At 45.9% G+C, this 25,910-nt stretch overlaps 2 protein-coding genes across 2 annotated transcripts in view; both read left to right on the top strand.

Annotated features, from left to right (window-relative positions):
* The first annotated feature begins 2,099 nt into the window (after positions 1-2,099).
* bicc2 (bicaudal C homolog 2) lies at positions 2,100-16,473 on the top strand. The gene is made up of 19 exons (XM_076292764.1): positions 2,100-2,373; positions 4,022-4,068; positions 4,649-4,718; positions 4,838-4,917; positions 5,024-5,185; positions 5,464-5,517; positions 6,145-6,339; positions 6,685-6,945; positions 10,193-10,324; positions 10,649-10,838; positions 11,071-11,210; positions 11,567-11,727; positions 12,014-12,119; positions 12,804-12,849; positions 13,945-14,096; positions 14,507-14,720; positions 15,550-15,716; positions 16,064-16,163; positions 16,346-16,473. The coding sequence occupies exons 1-19, from the start codon at positions 2,100-2,102 to the stop codon at positions 16,471-16,473; spliced, it is 2,679 nt and encodes an 892-aa protein (XP_076148879.1).
* A 3,225-nt stretch (positions 16,474-19,698) lies between these two features.
* The window catches only part of spock1 (SPARC (osteonectin), cwcv and kazal like domains proteoglycan 1), a 195,233-nt gene continuing 189,021 nt past the window's right edge, over positions 19,699-25,910 (top strand). The window contains exon 1 of the mRNA XM_076292205.1: positions 19,699-19,872. Within this exon, the coding sequence (XP_076148320.1) occupies positions 19,699-19,872 (174 nt within the window). The remainder of the gene's footprint in view (positions 19,873-25,910) is intronic.

Genomic DNA, 25,910 nt, shown 5'->3' with positions numbered 1-25,910 from the left:
TTGAGTTTTGAAAAAAAGACACAGAGTTTTGAAAATGTGTGTAAACAGTTGTAAAAACTGTAAGACAAGTTAGAGGGTCACTAAATGTTGGTCCGACAATGTTTGTTCACTCATGGACCATTTTTTAGCATTTCTAACAGTAGCTTAGGCCTGTGCCACTGTTACTTGTTATCAATGCAGTAGCCCATATAAAACTGTTCTTTTTTGGGCTTGGGTCTATTTGAGAGCTCTTGTTCAAGATGAAGTAGGGCTAGGCAATTTTTTTCAAGCAGGTATCTGTTCCACTCAGTCTTTCCTTCTGTCAAAGTATGCTCAGGTGTTTTTCTAGTAGGCCTCAGTTACAGATATGCTTGTAAATTCATGGCAACAATCATGTAGGACACACACAGAGAGAGAAGATGTGAAGGTGAGAAGGTGAAACAAACAGACACACACACACAAACTCACACACATTGACATTGAGGATCATTCCTATGCCCATGGGTCTCCAGGCACTGGCCCTAGCCAAACAGCTGTGTCTGGTTGAACAATAAGCCCCCCCCAGTTACTGGAAATCACGTCTGTGACTTCAAACAGGGTTTGAGGGGTCAGATACGAGGCAATCATCAAGTTAGTCTGACTTTTGTCTCTCAATGCATGTTGGCTCAGTCCACATTTATCAACAATTTTGTTATCATGCTTAATATCTTAGGCCTTTGTGCATAAAGAATATAATATGTATATTACTGCATTTAGAAGGTAGCCTATGCACAATTTTTGCCTTTATCAACCTACTGTAGCCATCAGTTTCACAGATCTAATTGCTCTGGTTATGTCAACCCATTCATCATTAATAATGGATCAGTGTGAGAACCTGGTTGATATATTGAGTATCTGCTACATGTTTATGTATCTGAAATTTGGCATCTTTTAATTAATTGTATATGTGTCTGAACCTATTTGTGTGTGCTTCTCAAGTTGTGCATTCATACAACTTTGAAAAGCCAAGATAACTCATTTATTTGACCTACTCTACTTTCCCGTGCTAAACTTTATGACTTTCTCGCTAGCTGCTCGTTTATAAACAAACGGGTTGCCAAGGAATACTGCCAAACATGGGGTGCAGTCTTTGGTTGTTCGTGGAGAGGCCCTTTCATCCTCTGCATTGTTCCACAGGTCCTTCCCTGAAAGAAGCCCCCCCCCCCCCCACTCCACCCCCCCTTATCCTCGTCCCATACCCCTCCCCTTGGCGAAGGAATGTCAAACTCTTCTCCCCCTGTGAAAAGGAGGAGGGCTTTGGTGGTCTATACTGGACCCATGGTCCCAGCATTCATAATGAAATGATAATACATGCACTGCTGTTGGACAGCAATGTATGTTTCATTTACAATGTGCAGGTATTGGCTTCATTTTTGTCTGAGAAACTACACAGACTTTTAGAGAAACTGGTTCCAACCAATCAATCATTCAGGCCCAGGAGAAAAATAAACCTCTTCTTTGCACAGTGTATTTATTATGTACAGTGTGAGCTAACCACAAGCATAAAGTGATCTACTTTTAATATAGCACTGAAATACCTCCACCCCAGCATACTTTAATTCAATCCATATTTTTATTAAAAGAAATTAACATGTTTCTCCAAAAATAACAATATCTCCTCCACCACATCTGCTATGGAATGCAACTCCCTCTCTGATGTGTGTGTGTGTGTGTTTGTGTGTCTGTCTGTGTATGTGTGTGGTTACATGACTCCCAGTGTTTCTGAGTTTGTGTGAGCAGAGTATGTGTGTGATCAACCAAGATGGGTTGGTTGTCAGTGGCTTATTGAATCTGCCTTGCCCCCCTTTTTCCTCCTGATTTTGTTCTCAGTTTGCGTGTGTGCGTGTGTATGTGTGTGTGTATGTGTGTGTGTGTGTGTGTGTGTGTGTGTGTGTGTGTTTGGAGGAGTAATGATTGTGAGGGGGCGGGAGTGTTCCTGGACCCCCTCTCCTTGTCTCCTTGGTCACCCTGATAGTCACTAACACAGACTCTCTCTTGCTCTCTCTCCCTCTCGGGCACACACACACTCACTCACTCACACACACAAACTGACACTCGCACACACACCCAGGCACACTCTCATGGCCACCACAGAGGAGCAGATCTCTCTCTGTCCAGATGGACCCGAACAGTCTGCGCCTGTTACCGGGCCAGGGCCTGACCACAGCCAAAGTGAAGCCCGGCACCAGCAGGCACCGCTCGACAGGGATGAGGAGGAAGAAGAGGAGGAGGAGGAGGAAGAAGGAGCAAACTCAGTGCCCGGGTCGGAATCCGCAAGTCCGGAACATCCCGACCCAGACTGGGTGGAAGAACGGTTCCGGATTGACCGGAAGAAACTTGAGACGATGCTCTACAGTGAGTTTGCATCTTTTCCGTGAAAGCTTCTCTCTCTCTGTGTCGTCTGTGTGTGTGTGTGTGTGTGTGTGTGTGTATGTTTGTGTGTGTATAAATGCCAATCAGTTGACATGTTGTCCATATACAATAGACTGAGCAAAATATGTTTTTCATGTGTTGATCCACCATCACAGTAGTTAAGTGGTGTGTTCCTTTTAAAGTAAAGTATTAGTGCTTGGCGTGAATTCATGTGGATAACCTGCCATGACTGTCACAGTCGCATGCCTGAGTGATTAACTTCAGTTGTGCCTTATCCATATACATGTTTAAATTCTGTGTAAAACCGCCACTTCTGTTCCTTTGGTCAACATAACTGGACAGTTCCTGGGGAAGTTCTTTTTGATGTTGTGTGTGTATTTGAAATACTCTGGCTGCTGAGATTGATGCCTAATCTAAGTAAAATGGTTGGAGGGTAGGTGGCTGTCTGTCTCTTGACGGAGCGCCTCTAGTTGTTTTATTCATGGCCGTGTGGTGGGGAGTGTGTCTTATCGCCTGACGGCAGCTTTGTGACAAATGAGCGCTCTGTTGGTTTAAAGTGTCTCTGAAAGGCAGGATGACTTCTCCGCGTGATTTACTGAAGGCTGTTTTTCGCTTCAAGGTGGATGTAGACTGTGTTTTGACGCGCGTACTTGTGTACGTGTACGTGTGTGTGTGTGTGTGTGTGTGTGTGTGTGTGTGTGTGTGTGTGTGTGTGTCTTTGTTTTTGTATCTGGTCTTATCGGTGAGCATTCAGTAAGTCCTTACTCTGTGGAAGTTTACTGTGTACTAGTTTTTCTTTTGGCAGCAGTATGACATTTTCTGTGGTTAAGAAGTATGTGAAGTTGTTTTTTTGTAGTTTCTCATTCAAATTGGATGGGGGGTTTCTGCGTCAGTGTTGTCGCAAGTAAAATACCTCCGCTCTGACAAGTTGTTTCTCTGGAGTTACTCACTTGCTTTCTTCCCCTTGCTCACTCCCTCTCTCCCTCTCTCTCTCTCTCTCTCTCTCTCTCTCTCTGGCCCACTCTCTTTCCCCTCTCACTCACGCTGATCACTTGCCCATTCTTCAGTGCTGGGCTACGTAACCCATGGCGATGTGCGGAGGGGGGTGCGGGTTCACCCTAACCCTGTAAATGTCAGTGTGGAGGTGATGCCCTTTAAAAATGTTTACGTTCCTCCACCCCCTGCTTTTGGAGTCACTGCTCAGCAGCGTATTTAAACTAAACACTATTTAAACGTTTGGCTGACTCGAGTCTCAAGCCTCTGGCTATAACTGAGAACCACAATTATGCAGATGTCAGCAAAGCATTAGCGGTAAAGACAGCAAGAGAGATAGGGAGAGGGAGGGAGGAAGGGAGAGAGAGAGAGAGAAACTCAAAGTTAAAATATGCACTTCGGGCTACACAAATGTTGATTCCTCGGTCTACTCTGTGACCTATCTTAAAGATTCACTCATTTTATCACATCTCACACACTTGCAAAAAAGGTTTTTCACATTTTCCAATAATTATACCTGTTTTCATGTGTGTTTACTTGGTTTCATTAGCACAGATTTGTTGTATCAGTATGTTTATATGTCAGTTATTATGTTATTCTAACATTTGTACCATAATGTTACTCTGCAATATTTTAGCTCCTAAGGATGGGAAAGGGCTGACAGGAGAAGAGTTCTTTGAAAAGGTGAGGAGAATGATGAAACTTTAGGTAGGACATCATTATATCATAAAATAAATCACATAATATAATGAAAGCCTGCTACCAACAAAGTAATATCACCCTAATGTCATACAAAGAAATACAATTTGTCACTGATATTAATGATTTAGTCAGTGGTGGACTGAAATAGCAGCTACAGAGACAGCAATCAAACACAGAGCAGCTACAGAGTTTCACCACATTTGTTTCTGTTAGCTTGACATGAATGCAGACATGGGGAAGGAAATTATGGATAGATCACCTGCTTTGACATGCTAATTGCCCAGTGTCTTTGTTGAAAGGGAGCTATCTATTGTATTTGTGATATTGCGTGTGAGAGAATGTGTGTGTGAGAGTGTGAGTGTGAGTGTCTGTGTGTGTGTGTGTGTGTGTGTGTGTGTGTGTGTGTGTGTGTGTGTGTGTGTGTGTGTGTGTATGCATGCGCGCGTGTGTGTGTGTGTGTGTGTGTGTGTGTGTGTGTGTGTGTTTCTCAGCCTCTGTCAGAGAGCCTTTTTCTCACTCTGACACCTGGCTCTGACATCTCTCAAACACTATCTTGTGACAGGTGATGAAGGAAACTAACACCCAGGTGAAATGGCCTTCGAAACTCAAAATTGGAGCCAAGTCAAAGAAAGGTTTGATACCCAAAGAACTCAAAGAAACTTATTTTCACACTTGCTCATCAGTTCATGGAAATGAACTCTTTCTTTTCCTGATCATGATTCACATGCCAGCTTTGCAAACTTTCCTGCAGACCCCCATGTTAAAGTGGAAGGGAAAAAAGAAAATGTGCAACAGGCAAAAAAGAAGATTCTGGAACTTCTGGAGACAAAGGTTACTACCAACACACAATTAGTTTATCTCTTGCCATATCACACATTAGCCAACACACATCAGCTTGATTGTCTACATGATTGGTATTCTTGTCTTTCTTCCAAAGGTCAACAAGGTCACCCTAAAAATGGATGTCACTCATACTGAACACTCTCACGTCATTGGTAAAGGAGGCGGGAACATCAAGAAAGTGATGGAGCTCACACTGTGTCACATCCACTTCCCCGACTCCAACCGTCACAATGCCACCGGGGAGAAGAGCAATCAGGTGCTGTTGCCAAGTGATCAGACCGTGCCATGGCAACGGCTTTACGATCCGCTATCAATCACATTACTGTCTCGGGGCTATTATGGGCTACACTCAGACAATGATTGTCAAGCAACCTTGTAGTGTCATTTTACAGACTGGGCAATATGGTTGCAATCTGCTGCACATCAGTTTGATTTCTCTAAGAGAAAAATTCTGTTCCGATGAAGGATGATCCCCCAGAGTTCCAGAATTTGCACGATTTTATAAAAAATATGTTTCCTTTCCTGTCTGCTCAGGTTTCTATTGCTGGCCCAGTTGAAGGAGTGGAGGAGGCCAGGAGAAGAATACGTGTGAGTGTCCCCTTTTGATGAGATCAGTCTATTAACAGTGAATGGTGTCATCCAAAGCAACAGTGTTTTGTTATTAACCAGACTCTGACTTATGGATGACAGCTGGGCATGGCAGCTGACAAACAAGTGAGATAAAATACATGGGCTCATTGGCATTTTTCACTGTCACCTCACTCCGTACCCATCTGAATCATGTATCAAGAGGAGTGGGCCTGCATACACTCACTCCGTACCCATCTGAATCATGTATCAAGAGGAGTGGGCCTGCATACACTCACTCCGTACCCATCTGAATCATGTATCAAGAGGAGTGGGCCAGTCTGCCACTTAGTATCTTATTATCCTGTTTGTCATAATTTGAAATTGAGAATGTCATTAAAACATTAAATTTCCCTTTTGTCTCAGTACTTTGGCCACCAGCGTATATGCTAATACAATGCCATGAGCAGTCGGTTTAGTTCATATGTGATACTTTGCTTGTTTCTTGACTTTGCATTTGCCACTCACTTTTTCTTGCTCTGCATTAAATGCATACTCTTCATGTTAGCTGTGTTATGATTACATTAGAGATCACTGAGCACACGTGGTTGGCGTATTCTTTCACTCAACTGTGCTCTGTTTCCACAGGATCTGCAGCCGCTGGTCCTGACCTTTGACCTGCCGGTGAACCTGATTTCCGGAGTGCTGCCTGACGCGGGCTCGCCGGTGATTCAGCACGTTGCCCAGGCGTTTGGCGTGAGTGTGAGTTTCCGGGCGCAGCCCAAGCTCTACTGCAGCAGCTGTGTGGTGCGTGGTCTGCAAGGCAACAGCACTGCCGTCAAGGTCAGTTACACACACACACACACACACACACACACACACACACACACACATAAACACTCACCCATGTTTATACATAAATTTGCACATACAGTATACAGTACATACCACGTAACCTTGACTAAGGCAATTACCTACGATACATAGTCAAGGTCATGGAAAGTAACACACACACACACACACACACACACACACACACACACACACACACACACACACACACATAGACAATCTCACATACACACACATATATGCTTGCATCTGTATCTGGCTGTACACAGATGTTATTGGTATGCAACAGCACACCACCCTGAGTCCTGTGTTCTACCCCCCACCCCCCCCTCTCAGAAGGCCACCTGCGTACTGATGGAGCTGCTGTTGGGGCCCGAGGCCGCCGTCTCCGGGGCAACGCCGGTGAGCGCGCAGCTGGATGTGACCTCGCAGCAGCACCTCTTCCTCCTTGGCCAGAACGGCGCCAACTTCCTGAGCGTCATGCACCAGACGCAGACCCAGATCGTGCTGCCCGACCTCAGCGCCCCACAGAGCGCCCCCTCGCTCCTCATCCAGGGCAACGCCGACGGCGTCTGCCTGGCACGCCAGCAGCTCATGGTGAGTGCGAACATCGCCAGCACAACACACACACACACACACACACACACACACACACACACTCACACACACACACACACACAACACACAACAGAGACACACAACACGCACACACACACACACATACACATGACACACAACACAGCAGGTTCACCAGCAACACTGTTGGGGGCAGACACTGACCCCTACTGGGCGGGATATCATCTTCAAAACACACACATCTTATCCTACCTAAACACACTGACACCTCCTCTGTTTCAGACTGCCTGTTTATTGTCTCAGTGAGTGAGTGCAGTGAATGGTAATTTTGCTCCAGCTCCCCATCTGGGTCTTTTAAACAACGTAGGAAAGTAATAACCATTCTCATGCCACAGATTGGTCAGGAGCACGAGGCATTGATCTCAATGAGCAGACTAGCTTAAGTAATACTTAATAAAGAATAAAGAGTGTGCCGGGAGTGGGAAAAGTTCAGGTTGTAGGAAGTGAAAGTCCTGCCATGTTATCATCACGCTCCCGCTGCGAGCCAGCTGATTCCATTCATTAGTTCTGCCTCCTGGTTCAAAAGCTAATTAGACGATCCAGATGGCGGTCTCAAAAAATAGCAAAGAGCACTTCCTCCTTCAGACGTTGGAAATTCCACCTCTGGGCGCCTACTCGTCTGGTCGTTCCTCGTTTAAATTTGCAATTAGTGGAAAAAAAAACATAAAAAGAGAGAATTTGGTAATAAGTGAAATGTCATAATTTCCTGCTCAATTTCTAGTGCAGACTCCCTCAGGCTAAGATGCCAGTTTTGAATTATTTAAATGAGAAAACAAGGCCCTGTTTTGCCTATTTAATTGTGTAATTACTTCTGCACAAGTGCTGGTAAAATATTGGTTTATAACAACAACAAGCGCCCTAATTATGTGTTGGGGAAGCTACTGTGAGGGCATAGCTTGGCATGCAACCAATTACTTCACATTTGAAGAAGTTGAACTATACCAAAGCTAGCAAAGGGAAAAACCTAGTTCGGCTAACTAAACCTACATATAAAAATAGTTCTACTTATTCTATTTAGGCATTAAGCTGATGGCCCTTATCCAGAATGACTTACAGAGAGCTCATTACAGGGACAGTTCCCCTGGAGCAGCCTGGGGTTAAGTGCCTTGCTTAGAGACACAGAAGTGACAGCCTCTGGTATTGAACCCACAACTTTCTGGCATTTTACTTGGATGTCCAGAAAGTCCAGTGGAATACCTAAAGTGTGGACCACCATGCACTAAATGTAATATACTCAGAAGTGTAATTTTAACAACATACAGTATGTGTGATATGAAAATATAACAAAATGAAATACACAAAAGTCACATGCCATCAACACATTTAAAGGGGCTCTAAGAGATGTTACCCAGTTTCTAAGCTAAACCATTTTTTGTCACATACATCACCTCACCATCCGCTAGCTGCCTATGCCCTGAATACACTGTAAAAAAAAGTAATCTGTGGACAGCCCAGGCTCCAAAAACTGCAACAAATACAACTTGGTTCAGACTGGACCATAAAAACATAACAAACTGTTCCAGCCAATCACTGACGAGATGCACGTTTTAGAGAGTTTCAATTGCGGGGGGGGGTAGCGAGCTATCTCTCGTTACCCATCATCGCTTAGAGCACCTTTAATTTGTTGTTCACAGGTCACACATGAAGAAAGAAACAAAAAACGTTATCTCGAATTCATGAGCATGACAGCACACTGAAAAACTTCACTTACACTTACACTAAGCTAGATAAACAGCTATAAAGACATATACACAGACACACACATACTGTACATAAACACACACACACACATACACACATACACACATACACACACACACTCTGGTTAAACCAACCAAGCAGCCTCTTCCTCCTCTCCTCCTCCTCCAGCTTGGCTTTCTCTGCTGAGGTTGGGTACTTTTGCATCCCAGGCTGTTGGGTCTGCTGCTCACCCCTGCACACCCTTGGCTGCTATTGTGCCAGTTCAGTATCGGATGAGGCACAGGCTTCTTGCTCTACTGATGCTGAGTCTGAATATCAATGGGACATCTGTGATATCATAAAGTGAAAGAAAACCCCTCATGTAGAGTAGGCTAAATCTTTAATAATGGGTGTTCTGGTGCTTTTTTTAAATTTTATTCCAAGCAACGACAGAAACAAAAAATGCTGATTATTTAAGCCAAGTGTTGAAATCTGCATCCTTCTATTGAACACTGCACTCTGTGTTCCTCTGACAGTCTTTCCAGTTCTTCATGTGCCCCTGCCACTCTCTCTGTCCCCCAAGTTTGTCCTGCCTTCCTACCTCCACTAGTTTAAAGAGTGAAGGTCACAGCCACAACAGCCTGAAGGCCACGGCCACAATAGCATGCCATGCGGGTAATATAAATGTGTACAGGTGTTGGGGGTCTTGTTTGAGGGCGCTGCATGGGTCCCTGGTGGGTGCTCTGTTGTGGTTGTTTATTCACATTATGACAAACACAGTATGGGTTACCCATTACACAGTGATGCACATGTTAAAGGTACACTATGCACGTTTAGGTATTTTTGGCAAGTGTAAATCTTCCTCTAGTGTTGTGATGTATGTATATGTTACTCTGTTATTGTAAATAGCAAACTTATCCCCCCCGTACACAATGCAAATGCTTTTGTTTTGTTTGGAGGTGAATGATTAAATCTATTGACAAGGTAATGTTTCACGATTCATGCCAGATTTGTTGGGGCACCGCTCTTGGGAGTTGCATGGTTGGTTTTCTCGGTAGGGATTCTACCTACATGTTGTCTATGTTGTATAGCTATGCTACAGTAGGCGAACCATTCGGCTATTACAAGTTTGTTTACCATCAAATTGGCTTTGTAAAGGTGAATATATTGCATAGTGTGCCTTTAATATGCATGCACATACTGTACACACTATGTGGTATTAATTCTGGAAGGACAGACTTAGGACATACCTATGTAAACAGCGGACACAGTAATGCAATATTTTGTAAGGATGGACAAAATGCTTTTTGGTTTTTAGGTTTCCCCTTGATTCAAATTTCAAGATTCAGAGCCACTTTCTCTTCTGCTAAGATGTGCCAACCGACTGATGAAACTCTTATGTGTGGCAAATTGAGGGCATTAATATGTTAAGCCAGAAATCCTGCCAAGGACCAATTCTGGCAGGCACACTTGTCCTGCTGATCGACTGAGCTGGCCTGATGCCCCCTGTCTCTCTGTGATCATGCAGGACTGCCTGCCGGTGTGCCTGATGTTTGACATGAAGGAGGACGGGGAGACGGACCCGAGGAAGCTGGCCCAGATGATGCAGAGCCTCGGGGTCTTCATTAGTGTCAAGCCCAAGGTCAAACAGGCGGCCAAGGTAGCCTTCCACTCCACCTGATCACCATAGCCTGTGTATGACTGGACTGCAAAGCACGTGTGTAGTCTTGAGGAGTGGCCCTTTCCTATTACTTCTTCCTGCTACTCTGTGGGTAGTGTGTTGCATGCCATATTTTCTTTCTCTGGTTAAATTAGAGGGCAACTGTTTTCTGTAGTTATGGGGACACATATACACATCTAATATCTGGCCTTCGTGACTATCCCCCCTCTTGTAAAATGTCTTCCTCTGTAATCATAAATGAGGAGATAGGAGATATGAAACAGCAGTGTTGTGATTGGCATGAAGGAATGCTTTGTTTGCCAGTCTGCGGTGGTGAAGGGCCTGGAGAGGAACATTGCCAGTGTGTATGAGGCCAGGCGCCTGCTGCTGGGGCTGGACTCCAGCGAGGGCTCTGGGATGACCAAGCCCATTTGTGACCCTCTGCTGGCTGGCAACGGCCTAGCCAGCTACTGGCTCAACATGCTAATGCAACAGCTGCGCCTGAATGACACTGGTGAGTGTGTGTGTATGTGGGTGTGTGTGTGTGTGTGTGTGTGTGAGTGTGTGTGTGTGTGTGTGAGTGTGTGTGTGTGTGTGTGGATGTGTACTGTATGCGTGTGTGTATTTGTGTACATTTGTGCACACATTATCTTATTTGAATCTAGTTACTTAAATATTGTATATGCTATGGACCCTCCTGTGAGTCTGGAATAAAGATTGATTTGAATTGAATCTGGCACCCCCAGGTGTAGTGCCCTCTCCTGATGGCGGGATTGGTTCGCTGTTGCCAGTTAAGCCACGCCCCTCACCTCCACCTGGTCTCTCGTCGCCGTCAGAAGAGGGGAGGATGGGAGGGCTGAGGGGAACGGACTCCAAATTGGAGAAGGTCAGTCTGAATTTCACAGCTGGACGTCTTTTAAAGCAGCACTAAGGAGTTTGGATTTAAAACTAGCAAGCTATCGCTAACGACATAAAAAGCATGCAGAAACCCTGCAAACACCAACAACAGCACAGCTTGCACTGGTAAAAGCCTCTTAGCATGCTAAATGTGGTTGATGATGTCATGCTGTGAAAGCTTTTATATTTTCATGGGGTGGTCCAACCTGCACCACAGACTTACGTCCTGTTCAGCCTGCGAGGCTAGTAGAACAGTTGACTGGTGCTTTGAGTGAAAGTTTTTGAAAAATGTGAATGTGTTCACGTGGATAAATAGACTACATAGTGAGAATTGGTCCCCTACAGATCCCTGAAAATGAGGACCAGCCCGTCTTATCAGAGGGTGAGGAAGCCGGTCATCAGAAGACTCCGGAATTCACCGATGTCATGGAGGTTGTCGTGAGGACAGCAGGGTCAGTCAGAAGAGCCAGCCTATCAGATGCCTACAGAGACCTGAGCCATGCGAGGTATTCATAATGATGAGGATTCATCACACGATGTGCTTCTGCATCATTTCCCATTCTTTCCAGGGTGTCTTGAAGTCCTTCAGCATGTTCAGTCTTACAACACATTTTAATTCCAAACTGTCTGAAAATTTAAATGTCTTGCCCTAATATGTGATGCCCTCTTTCCAGAGAGTCTAGAACCCCCTTCGGCATGTCCAGTGCACGTTGGGTGATGTGACTCATGCACGTTACGTGGGAATGTAAATGTCTCGCCTATTAATATCTGTTGCCCTCCTCCACCCTGTAGACTCCTGAGGGCCGAGATGGAGCCGCTGACCAGGAGGCACGACAGACGATGCAGCCTGAGGTTCACCCCCTCTCTGGAGACGTGCTCAGACGCCAGCAACAACGAGGTACTGTACGAGACACGCACACACGCACACACACACACACACACACACACACACACACACACACACACACACACATTGACAGACAAATGAAAGGAAAAACAATGAGCACGAGGACAGATAAGAAATAATCTATGCACTGCTAGGTCAGGGCCAATGAATTAAAGATGCTGTGGCGCATCCACGGCAAATTGAGTTGGCAGGCAGACAGTTTACACCTCGAGAGTGACAGCACAATTAGTGTCGGGCGTGTGGCGCCCTCAGGACATCAGCGCTGTAAACTCTGGCCAAATACAGCGTCCCAGCGGCTTAAGAGAAACGGTTTGTTGTTCATTTCCAAGCTTTACCACTGTCAACATTATCTGGCTCTCGTAGGCCTGAGGGGGATTTCTGAAGCTTGGCTTTGGCTCCAAGATGAATATTCAAAGTCAGTAGCTTTTCCTCCACTTTGAAAGTAAATTGAAGTTGCCCTCGAGTGGATGCAGTGAATTATTGCGTTTGCCTTGGCTAAAACAGTTTCTGCAGTAGTAATGAAGCCGCACTCTTGACAGGAAGTGCCAATGCCAAGGACAATAAAAACACAGGAAATCTAGTTTCCACACTTCTCTTCTCGAGAGGTGTAATTAATTTATTGTTTTGTTAAATTATTTGTATATGTGTGTGTGAAATTTATTTATTTCTTTGCAGGATGAATACCATGACTATGAGAGGAAGAAACAGCTCGCTAACCAAGGTGTGATTTTTGTTCTTTATGGTTTGGTTGTTTTAATCAGGTTCGATACTATTTTGCGTGTTCCTGTGCAATGACAAGAACGCATGTACTTTTTAATACCGAACATTATCGTGAACGTTCATTCCACCATCACTCAGCACAGAGATATTAAATATGGCACGAAACCATACTGTGCTGTGTGCAACTGTTCTGTGGTCCAGCCCTGCATCTGTTTTGTATTTATATCATTGATTGAGGAACGAAAAGCATTAATTTACTGGTATATGCCATCGTGCCCCAGTGGTGATTAAGGGAGCCCATTCGGCTCTGCCAAACGGGTGATGAAGGGGATCCATTTAGGTGGGACTCGGTGCCAAATAGGTAATGGAAGGAGCCCATGCAACCATGGTGGCGTGCCAAAGACATAACAGAGCGAGGCTGCACCACCCACTAATTATCACTGCACATGCGCACACACACACACACACATACACACACACACACACACACACACACACACACACACACACACACACACACACACACCCCTGCACACACACACACACACAGAGTTCCAAACTGTTCATTTACAATGAGGAATATTGTGGTGGTTCTTTGCCAAATGACAGCAAGTCCCTTCACTGTGTGCAGTTTAATGGGATTATAAATTAGGAGTCTGAATAAACCATCTGCTATGTCCAAACACACACACACACACAAAGAGAGAGAGTCACAGGTCCTCTGACAGGCAGTTATTAAGTTGTTTAATTAGGCTTCAGGTGTTAAATAATGCAACTGGATTAATACGTAAGCCTTTTCAATTACCACAGAGTTCTCAACACTGGGCTTCTGAGAGGGATATGCATGCTGGTTGTTTTCCATTCATAGCTGTGTGTACATGCACATTTTTATAAATACAAAATACACACATGCATGTTTTTATAAATACAGTACTAAATAAGTAACCTATAAATACAAATAAAGTAACCTATTTTATGAGTACAATTAAAGTAACCTAAACTAACCACAGGAAATCCAGGTGTGTGTGTATGTGTGTAATTGGATGTGCATACGTAGCGTTTCACCTGTCCCGTGCACTTTGAACGTGTTTTGCAGCTATGCAGAAGAAGCCGGTGGTGACGGAGGTGCGCACCCCCACAGACACCTGGAGTGGCCTGGGCTTCTCCAAGTCCATGCCGGCCGAGGCCCTCAAGGAGCTGCGCTCCGTCAGTCGCCGCTCCTACCGCTCCTACCTGGGCAGCCAGCAGGTGTGTGTGTGTGTGTGTGTGTGTCTCCCGCCAAACCCTGAGAATACACAGTATTCCGTCACACACACTTGGCTAACACCATCCATATTTGAAATCTGAAGCACAGTATGTTTGATGGGCACTTCATTTTCACACTAAATCCAATGAAGTAGTAGAGAGTGCTCTTTAGCTAAGTGCACATACTCAAATGGGAGCTAAGCAGAAGATTAATAAAGCTTGGCTTTAGTGTATGTAAGTGCTGGCAAAGTATCTTACAATTACAGGCTGGTAAAGGTGCCTTTTTCAGTCCACGGTGACTAAGACCGAAGTGTCCTTGTTGACATATCACTGCATGTGCCTCATTCTGTGTGACGTGTGTGTGTGTGTGTGTGTGTGTGTGTGTGTGTGTGTGTGTGTGTGTGTGTGTGTAGCCATCATGGACACAGGCAAGTGTAAAGGATCGGATGTGTAATGGCAGCGACTCCGAGAACTGGAGAGAGCGGCGAGGCTCGGCATCATCAGCGTCTTCTGCCACTTCTTTGTCACCTTCATCCTCATCCTCCTCCTCTTCCTCCTACTCATCCACCGCTACCTCCAGCTCACTATTTGGGTCTGCAGCAAGCAGAGGGCATGTTGACAAACCCTGTAAGTACAATTTGTGCATGACTAAGTCTGTGTGTGTGTGTGTGTGTGTGTGTGTGTGTGTGTGTGTGTGTGTGTGTATAAAAATAAATGAGTTATTGTTGTCTCTCCCTCTCTTCCCACCTCTCCTCTCTCAGAGCAAACACACAATAAAAGAGTGTGAGGGCATCCCCTCAACTGATGAGTGCTCAATAGAAAATCATGAGCAGGCATAGTATCTAAGCCAGGTGTTGGTTCTGCTGTCCCACGGGACGTATTTAATCCGAATGAATAAACACCAACACGCTCACTAAATCAGGATTATTTGAGGCCCTCTGAGGTTGCACTGACATTTCCATTTGGTTTACGACTTTCATCAGGCTTCTCAGAGTTTCTTTGTGTTTGTGTTGATTTGCGTCCGGGGATTGTTTGTGGTTTTGCAACCAAAATTAACTGAGCGAAACAAATAAATAAACGCAATAGAACACTCTGTTTTTCTCTCATCCTTCTCTCCTCTCATCCTTCTCGCTCCCGTCCATACAAACAACCTCATCAAAAAAGCTCTGACTCGGGAACACTTTCCTCCAGGTCTGTTTCTGTCTGTCACTAGAGCCCTTTCAGACATCTTTGTGATGTGGACTGGAAAGCTTAGGTTTGCCACCACAGATTTATTCCCTCGGGTTGTTTACATTATGGACTAGACACATCACACACATTAAACCTTCTCAGCACTCATTGAGAATCGTTTTTTATAGCATTTTGCTCGCAGCTTTTATGAACCTCATTGGCTATGCTGTGAAGAGAGGACAGAAAATAGTGAGCTTCTCCATCTCTTCTGTCCTCCACCCTGCAGCTGAGAGCAACTCCAACTGCAGCCACCATTTTGAGGTGATGTCCTCAGCAGGCAGACCTGGGACAGGTGGAGCCCCGGGCCACCTCCCCGAGCCGGACGATGACCTTCCTGAGCTGCTGAGCCAGCTGGGTCTGGCCAAATACATTGATGTGTTTCAGCAGCAGGAGGTGAGAGAGAAAGACACACACACACACACACACACACACACACACACACATACACACACACACACACACACACACACACACACACACACACATACACACACACACACACACAAAACAAGATCTCAAGCAGCAGGACCATGCCCTGTACCTTTCAATGACAACAATAACGCATTATGCACACAACATTAATGCATAAACATACTATCTTCTACCACCAAATAGACTTTATATTCTCCTTCTGTCTCTCTCTCTCTCTCTCTCTCTCTCTCTCTCTCTCTCTCTGTATTCCTCTATCCCTCTTCTCTCTCTGTCTGTATTTCTCTATCCCTCTCTATCTCTCCCAACAGATTGATTTTCAGACATTTCTGACCCTGTCCGATGAGGACCTGAAAGAAGTGGGTGTGTTGACGTTTGGCGCACGTAGAAAGATGCTTCTGGCTATCACAGGTGAAAAGGGCTCAGATGCTGATTTGTGTGAGGGTGCTTGGTGTTGGTGCTTGGTGTGTTGTACATGTTGTAAAGCCTGTTGAGACAGGACAAATGTCCAGCAAAGTATTACAGTTTTTTTACATTTTACATTTTATAAATACATATTTCAATTGCTCCTCTCTCTCCCTCACTCACATAAGACCTTAATAAACATAAGAAGAAAGGACTGGAGACTGCAGTGAAGGCGGGGTACCTGGAGGGTGGGGCCAGTGGGCGACTGCCTCGAATCGTGGATGTGGACATAGCGGCTCAGAGCAACCATTGGTGAGGGGACCTGTCAATCATCAGCAATCAACACTGGCAGACCAGGACCCCAGTTATCCAGAATAGAGGCCTCTGAAAGGAAACTGCAGATGCAAATGCTGATTTGATATCATCTCTGAAGCTGGTGCTGACTGAGCTATGGACTGTGTTGACAAAGTGTAATGCATTAGACATATGTGAAGACATGTTTCTTTCCTAGAATCTTTTTATCTTTTGTAATACATGCAATCTTTGTTTTTCCTTCTTTTTCATTTCATTTATATGTGAATTCAGGCCTTGTGCCATATGCAGTGTACAGAAACAAAAATGAGAATGCATCCTGAAAGCGATTAAAAGTCTTTAGTGATGCCAGCTCTTTTTTCTACCCTCAAGCAAAGACATCTTGTTTATTTCACAGACATTTTGTTCATATCACACCGCCCTCTGTGACCTGGGCAAATGGATAGATGTTTGATGTTAGGATAAACAAGATTATGTTTGTGTGCCTGGAAGACGATCTCATCTATCTTCTTTTACGCCCTCTCTCTCTTTTAAAATTGATTAAGAAATGCTTGTTTTCATGGTAGTCTCAAATAATTAGCTGCGAGTCTCTAAACGTCACGCTAGGGGGCAATGTTGTCATCTGAAGATTCGGTATTTCGCAGTAATTTTTCGCGCATCAGCAACCGCCAAAGCAGTCGTAATACAAGTCTACAGAGCGTTTGAATTATAAGATGGTGTTCAATTCGTTCAATCCATTGTTAAATAAATACATTACCATATTAATGAATGATTAAAAGCATTATTCAAAGTGTGAAATAAAAATGAAACGGAGCTCCATATTGGTGTCGTTTCACCTGAATGCTCATCTAAAAGTTTTCAATTAAAATTATCAACCGTAACCACGCGAGCGCCTAGTGCCTCAGTAGACCACAACAATTTATTAACTATACTGCTTTAATTAATTTTGATTACTAAAATACATATCTGGGCCGTATTTATTGCTCTGTGAATTTTTTTTTTTATAATAGGGGATATGCATTTAAATACACTACTGTAGAAACTCTTCGCATGTAGCATATAGAGTGAGATTTTGACTGCCTTAAACTGAAAGCATTAGAATGCATAGCATAATTAGCATTTGGCTAATTGGTTGGAGTCTGGAGGACTGAGTGAAACTGTTGCAATGGGCTGACGAGTAAGTAGACCTCCTCTCTCCAAATTATCTTGAGGAAAAATTAGCCCACTGTGTGTGTCTCGTGATTATTTCAAAACGTGTCAATCACACCTGCTAATTTGAGGCGCAAGAAAATTGCGAGTTCTAATTATTTTGCGGCTTGTAGGTGCGAGAGTTAATTAGGAACTCATCAATCCTCTCTCATCCGCTCTGGCTCACCATGTAACAGATCACTCCGCGCCAGTCGCCAGCTGTGCATTCCCAAAGTTATCGGAACAGTCGGCCCGTAGGCGCCAGTCATTTCTCCCACGGGCCTCCAGGTGGACGCTGGAGAGAGCGCCAGCTCGCCTGACGTTCGTCACCTCAGCTGTGCTGCTCGTTTTTTCGCACCTATCTCAACTGTCACACACAATAGTAAATGAGTGTTGTTGCCCGGGGGAGGAACGGACAAAGGAGTCTCCGCGTTCTTCCGTTGCCGCTCTGTGACATTCCCCGTGGACAGGGACGCCAAACCAAACCACCCGGGCAGACAGCTTAGCGACGGATGATCCTCGCGCATTATAACAACCACGCCACTTAAGGCCCCGTGTGGGCGTTCGGCTATACAGAGTGGTGCAATTTGCACATATGGTCTCGCTTTCAGCCCATAAACATGCTGAATTATCAGCGGTGCCTCATGTACCGAACAGTAGCTGCCTCATCTGCTTCTATTTTGAAAAGATTGGCCAGGCCAGAAGACAACCGTCGAGCAGCAGTAGCCTTGACGCTAAATGCTGTAGTGAGTGGTGCTGAATGGACAGCGCCCTGCTGTCAGTTGACGCAGACCATATTTAGCATTATACACAAAATAGCTGTATCAACTGTAATTAAATATGTCCATTGCCTCTGTGAACAAAAATTACCATTTTGACTTATTGACTTTTCTTTTTTTTTGTTGACTTTCTCTTATTGACGTTTCCAAAACACGAATAAAGGATTTTCAGGTAAAATGTGGACACTGGATCTAAAAAGTGAGGCGTTATTGCTTCACACCACTGTTGGTCTTTGCTGACTAAACAAACACTCAAAGCGCGCGTCAGAGAGAGACGGCTATTGATTTCTTTCTTTTAACACCATTGCCCACTGGGTTAACGTTATGACTTGGATGTAGCTAAACGTGGAATGTTTAGTCTGTGAATACGCTATTCCATTTTTGCTAAATCAATCTCACTTCTGCTGCCGTGTGAGTTGTGTGTGGAGGGGGGTTGTATGAGAGAGAGAGAGAGAGAGAAAGAGAGAGAGATTGAGAGAGAGAGGGAGGTAGCGAAAGCCAAGGACAGGGGCAATCGCACCAGGAGGCGGAGTTTACCGCGCACGGGTTACTGAGTGGGAGGAGACGGTCACCGTTCCGCGGCACAATCCTGCTGCTCTCGGACGGGCCCAGTATCACCACGGAGTTCGGAGCTAACACACGTCTCTCGGATATTTACTTACCCTGCACTACTTCCCAAAAAGCTGCGCGTTTGACACCGGTGGAAACTTCATATTCCTGTTCACGTACCCTCAGGGGCCGGACGCAAGCTGTCTTTGGTGAGTCAATGTGATGCGTATGCGCACACTTGCCTTTCCTTTATTCCCGTTTATAACAAAGCTAATTAGAGGGAGGAGAGACTACCGCTCACGCTTGAGGTTCTACGCAAGCTCCCTTCCGATAGAAGATGATTCATTTGGTTTAAAGCAGTTAATCACCAAACATGTTTCCACGAGAGGGGGAGACGGTGGCACTAATCCGTGCTCAGTGTTCCACCTTCCTCAGTTTTTAAAATCTGTGTGACAAGTAGTGCAGTCGCTCCGTTATACTTTGAGGAATTATTCCTGTCAGGTGAATTTCTGGTATCTTCCTTTAAGCTTTGCCAGTTTAACAATGATTTAGGCTATACTATTTCAACTTCAGGTGCCTTCCAAACGGATCTAATCTGTAGAGCTTCCTTTTGCGCATTTGCACATTTTTAGCACACAGCAACTCTCCCCCTCTCTCAATCCCTTCTTCTGCGCCATCTCCTTATTAAGTGTATATTCGTTTCTTTTTAGACGATGCTTTACTGTCTGCTGGCTCTCGTGACACTCGTGCTACTGGGCGCGGACGCCAGGCGCGGGGAAACGACGTTCGGGAACAACAACAACAATGGGAACCCATTGGACAACGACAAGTGGATGAGCACCGTGTCTCAATACGACAAGGACAGATACTGGAACAAATTCCGAGACGTAAGTAACGGGTTGGTTAGATGAATAACCTTCGGCTATGTTAAGCTGGGACATTTATAAAAAAGCACATAAAGTCAACCACGAACTGAAGCCTGCGCAGTATTTGGTCTCACCTGTCTTGATAGAGCGCACCTGCATTTTTTTTTACAGTTTTGTCCGCGCGAGGGAGCGCCTAGAAGGCTAATATAGGCTGTGGGACTTTACATTAATGTTTTGGTTGGCATACCGGAAGTATCGAAGAATTCTGTTGAATATGTAATTAGCATGCATGATATAGGCAGAATGTAAGCCACAGCATTCTATTTCATTTGAAAGGTTGACATGCATCCTTGGTTAAAAACAGCAGCCTACACAGACAGACAGACACACACACACACACGCACGCACGCACGCGCACACACACGCGCACACACACATACGCATTAGATAACTGTTTTTACACTCCAGTGGATTAGTATGAAAATACATTATGAGACCAAACATGATATTCTGTGGGTTCTTAAGGCATGTTTACCAGACACATACTCTCCCCTGGTGTGAAGTGAGATTGTGGGCTGTGTTGTTTTCGGACTTCACACCATCGTGCATGTATCACCAAATACAGATACAGAAACATCACTGAAAGTGCGAAGCTGAGCAAAAAAACTCACTGAAAGTGCGAAGCTGAGCAAAAATAGAAATATTTCATTGAACATGATGTAGAAGCCTACTAGCCGTCAGTGAAGACCTTTCTGCCATCTTTGCAAAGGCTTCACAATCTTTCAGTGGAGCTGCTTTCTTCTGTCATGGACGTACTGTATCATTGGATGTGCAGAAGATATCATAATTGCCACAGGCCAGACATTTGATTTGAGTTGTAGCTTTTTTAAAACAGGAGCACTGTCCTGGAATGCTCTTCACTGTAGTGACGTCTTTACACAGCTCTCTGGGTACGCAATGTGCTTTGCCTCACAGTGAATAGTGTTCGGGGGTGAACGAGGTTACTCATCACTGGAGGTGAAGCACTTAGTACCCTTTTTAAAGCTCCATTATGAGAGAGCTAGCGCTTGGCTGCAAAAAGAGACACATTTCCAGGGTGCGCTAAAGCCATCTCCCATCCTACACTTCCAGTCGTCCACAACCATGCAGTGTGGAGCATCTGCTGATGCGCTGCTGGTTCATCTGGAATCTGATGGCTCCTGATGGCAGTGTGTGGTGGTTGGAGAGCAGTAATGACCAATGCTGGCAGTTAGCGCGTGGAAGCACTGTTTAGCAGTGCTCATTAGGGTCCCTGAGTGAACCTCTGTGGGGTGGAACCTTGGTGTGTGTGTGTGTGTGTGTGGGGGTGTGTGTGGGGGGGGGGGTGGTGGGCTGTGCAGGTCACTGCTGTGTGGGCTGTGCACCTCACTGCCTCGTGGGTCTCTCTGTGCCTGCCATACCAATGAAGCTCATTAGAGCCAGAGGGCTGCTGTACTCAGGGTGGGGGAGAGGGAGCGAGGGAGGTAGATAGATATATAGATAGATAGATAGATAGATAGATAGAGTACATGTTTAATATATTCTATGTGATGATTCTGAATGTTCTGTGTGCTTTATGATTTGGCAGTGCTATTTGACTGTAAATGGTCATGCCAATATGGTGTGCTGAACTGAACTGAAATAGCACATAGAGATAGAGAGGGAGAGAGGGAGATGGAGAGGGCAGCAGGAGGACGAGAAGGGGAGGAAGAGAGGAGAGATTGCATATGCATCACGCCTCCTGGATGCTCTATTGGAGGCTTGACTAGAAGGCTGTGCTCCTGCATCGCCCCTTTTGGGATTGTGCCGTGGTTGATTGCCAGAGTTGCTGGTTGTTTTCTTTTTTCTTTTTTCTGTCTCTTTCTCTCTCTCACTCTCTTTCTCTCTCTCACTCTCTCTATCTGTCGCTCACCCTTTCTCTCCCTAATGAGACAGTGTTTTGTGTGTGTGTGATTCCTTCCCCCTCATCTTCTGCTTGTTCCCTTTGTCTCACCCTCTCTCTGAGCTTATTTGCACCTATCTCTCTCTCTCTCTCTCTCTCTCTCTCTCTCTGTCTCTCTTGCTCTTGCTCTCTTTCTCCTAGACAATTTCTTTCTGTCACCCTCTCTCTCTGTCACTTTCTCTCTGTCACTATCTCTCACTTCATCCACTCCTCAGTAGTTCCCCATTGACCCTGTGCTCTCTCAGGCGTGAAATAGGTCATCCAGTTCAGACCCCCCCCCCTACACACACTTCCTGATCCGCTGTGTACAGACATCTTTCCCCCATGTTCCGAATTAACTCTCTGCTGAGGAAATGGAAACTTGCCTTTCAATAATGCATGAACCCAAGTGTGTCTGATTTTGTGTGTGTGTATGTGTGTGTGTGTGTGTGTGTGTGTGTGTGTGTGTGTGTGTGTGTATGTTTGTCTGTCTCTATGTGGGAGCCTATTCGTATGTATGAGAGAGAGTGAATGCAACCTTGCCTGTTTTTGATGTACTCTGCATCTGTCTTCTACAATAATGGGCAGTTTAATTTTCTCTTCCCCTCAAGGCAATACAAATGTTGTATGTGTATTTGACTTTGTGTCTGATGTGCTGTTTAAACTGAAAACGTGTATACAACAGCAATGTTCATTAAACTTTAATGGAGAGAGAGAGAGACTGAGAGAGAGGGAGAGAAGGAAAGAGAGACAGTGTGTGTGTGTGTGTGTGTGTATGCTCTGTTACAGCTCTGCTGTCCTGTCAACTCAGTCTGTCTCGTGGGCTCAGGCAATTGTGTGTGTCATTTAAGTGTGAGGTATAACAAAATCCGATATAATATGGTCTGAGAGTACATGTTAGGCTCATACACGCAGTGGTAGGGTGTGTGTGTGTGCGTGTGTGTGTGTGTGTGTGTGTATCACTTTCTGAGCACATTCTTTCATTCACAGGTGTATTTACACAAGGTGAATTCGATCTACACAAAGCCCCTGTCATATATCTCATCCTGTGTGTGAGAGAGAGAGAGAGAGTGTGTGTGTGTGTGTGTCTGTGTGTGTGTGTGTGTGTGTGTGTGTGTGTGTGTGTGTGTGTGTGTGTGTGTGTGTGTGTGTGTGTGTGTGTGTGTGTGTGTGTGTGTGTGTATGTGTGTATTGGTTTAGGGACTGAGCCATTGTTTGCTGGTGTGGAGTGGCGCCTTGAGGACAGGTGAAGGCAGAGATTCTGTTCTGGTGCCAGTTCATCATCCAGTCTCTCTGCCCGTATGTGTGTGTGTGTGTGTGTGTGTGTGTGTGTGTGTGTGGGTGTGTGTGTGTGTGTGTGTGTGTGTCTGTGTTTACCTGAGTGCTCACTCAGCCTTCTAGTCTGTCGGCTCTCATCTCCCCACCACCAGGCGCACTGCTCTGGCTCCTGTCCCTCTAAGTGAGTGAGAGAGGGAGTGTGTGTGTGTGTGTGTGTGTGTGTGTGTGTGTGTGTGTGTGTGTGTGTGTGTGTGTGTGTGTGTGTGTGTGTGGTGAGTGAATGTTTGGAGTCTGCATGTGTGCTTGTCTGGGTGTGTGTTAAGTGAAAGTGTCTATGTGTGTGTGTGTGTGTGTGTGTGTGTGTGTGCGTGTGCGTGTGTTCGTGCATGTGTGTGTGTAGTTAGTGAATGTGTGTGTGTAGTGAGTGAATGTTTGGAGTCTGTGTGCGTGTGTGCGGGCGTGTGTGTGTGTGCCTGTGTGCCTGTGTGCCCAGCATGTCTCTCTCTGCAGTCTGTGTCCTTCTAACCTCTCCCCCACCATCCTTCTGTCCTCTTTCCACTGCAGTCCCAGCAGGCAGAGGCCCTCAATCCTCCCCCATTCCCATCCCAGCCCAGCCCAACTCCCTCCCAGCCCATCCCAGCCCAACTCCCCCCCCCCCCCCCCTACTCCCATCCCATCCCAACTCCCCCTACTCCCATCCCATCCCAACTCCCCCCTACTCCCATCCCATCCCAACTCCCCCCCTACTCCCTGGCTCCCCTGGCTCCTCTTCCTCCCCTCTCTTCCAGGGGAGACCAGCTCCTGTCCTATTGACTGCACTGCAGACTCCCACCCAATCAATCCCTTTGTGTTAAGGGCTTTTGCCAAGTGAGCGAAAACAGAAATGTGCGCCAAACCAAACATTCTCAAACAAACAAACCCAGCAAATGGAGTCCCGTGGGGGTGGGGGGGGGGTAGAGGTGTGGCTGCCATGGTGACGTGTTAACGTATGTGTGTCAGTGTCTCATGTTGCCGCCGGTGACAGGCGGTGGTGGCGGCGGCGGTGTTTGAAGTGTGTCTCCGGGGAGGCGATGGCTGCTGCCGGCGGAGTCGCAGAGCTGCTGTTTGTGCCGGGGCGTCATCTCCTCTCTTTCTTCCTCCTCTCTCTCCTTTCCCCTCTCTCCTCTCTCCTCTCTCCTCTCTCCCTCTCTCCTCTCCTCCAGCATTGGGGCGCCATCTCCTCTCTCCAGCTCTGGCTCTACTGAGAGGGTGCCATGCTGTGTGTGCTTGGTGGGGCGGGGTGGGTGGTGGTGGGGGGTGTGTGTTCAAAGCCAAACTAGGTCAAACTGTTACTGGGATGCTGACATTGCAGCAGGGCTTTCGGTCAGTCAACACCTTCCACCTCGGTCACTGGCAATCTAGTGGACGTGAGCCATTCTTCTAATGGGGCGCGTAAGCATGAGTACTTCAACAGAGTGCTACCACGGCATGCAGGTGCCAATGAATGAATGCAGTCATCATCACCTGCTGCCACCCCTTGGGGAAATCTTCCACTCAGATGCACACACATTCCAATTGCGTCATAAGTACATGGATTTATTCATCAGAGAAATGAATTTATTCAGAGAAATGGAATCATCGTTATCACACAGCGTACCAACATGAGGAATGTGTGCATATGAAATATGCATGGGCATAGATTCATATGCTTAACATAAGAAGGTCATGCATATAAAAATAAGATCATATTTAAGCTTTTAATTGATTATACCATATCCATGTTCAAATTATTTGCCTACTAATTACATGTGGGAAAAGGACCAAACAGCAGTGTGGGGATTTAAAGAGCAGATGTAGCATTAGTAGTGACCCGATACCTGTGAAGGACAGTCTTTCTCAAACAGCCTCGTGTCTTTAACTGGCCTCCAATCTGTCTCAGCACACCTCAGCATGGGGGAGGTCTAAAAATACCCTACTGGAGTCAGTGTGTGTGTGTATGTGTGTATGTGTGTGTGGGTTTGTGTGTGCACATATGGGATTGCTTGTGAATGTGTACGTGTGTGTGTGTGTGTGGGCTTACGTGTGTGTGTGTGTGTGTGTGTGTGTGTGTGTGTGTGTGTGTGTGTGTGTGTGTGTGTGTGTGTGTATGTGTGTGTGTGTGTGTGTGTGTGTATGTGTGTGTGTGTGCTTATGTGGGTCTGAGTGTGGGTTGTGTGTGCGTGCATGTGGGTGTGTGTGATGGTTTGTGTGTGTGCTCGTCTGAATGCATGTGTGCGCGTGTGTGTATGTGTGTGTGTGTGTGTGTGTGTATGTGTGTGCGTGTGTGTGTGTGTGCGCACGTCTGTGTGTAGGGTATATGTGTGTGTGACTGTGGGAGTGTGTGTGTCTGTGTGCACAGACACACTCGCTAGCCTGCACCTCCCCCCCCCCTCCTTCCCCTGCGCTGCTCAGGAATCTGAAATGAGTATTCCTCTCATCTGCTCTCTTCTCCTCCGCCTCCTCCTCCTCTTTCTCCTGCTCTCTCTCCATCTCCTCTCTGACCCCTCTACCCCCTCCCTCCATCTCCGGCTCGGAGACAGATGCCGCTCAGCGAGGGCGGGAGAGAGAGAGAGAGAGAGAGGGTGGGTGGGTGGGTGGTAGGGGGTTTTGGAAGGGAGAGAAATGGAGAGAATTGAGACACCTGCCCCTCTCAGCGATCACTAAGGAAGGGAGATATTTGCACCTCTGTGTGCGGTACAAAAAGCACCACCCTGAACCACTCTCCATCTGCTGTGTGTGGGAAGTTAAAGACAGTCAAATAAATACACAGCATGGCAAACAAATTGATGCACAGTGAGATGCGTGATGGATTGTGTGTGTGTGT

This window comes from Alosa pseudoharengus, unplaced genomic scaffold (assembly GCF_046254945.1).
Source record: "Alosa pseudoharengus isolate Yale_2024_CS ecotype anadromous, Long Island Sound unplaced genomic scaffold, YU_APseudo_1.1 YU_APseudo_1.1_scf_19, whole genome shotgun sequence".
NCBI classification, from domain to species: domain Eukaryota; kingdom Metazoa; phylum Chordata; class Actinopteri; order Clupeiformes; family Clupeidae; genus Alosa; species Alosa pseudoharengus.
Note: the sequence above shows the minus strand (reverse complement) of the source record. Positions and strands in the feature narration are given on the sequence as shown.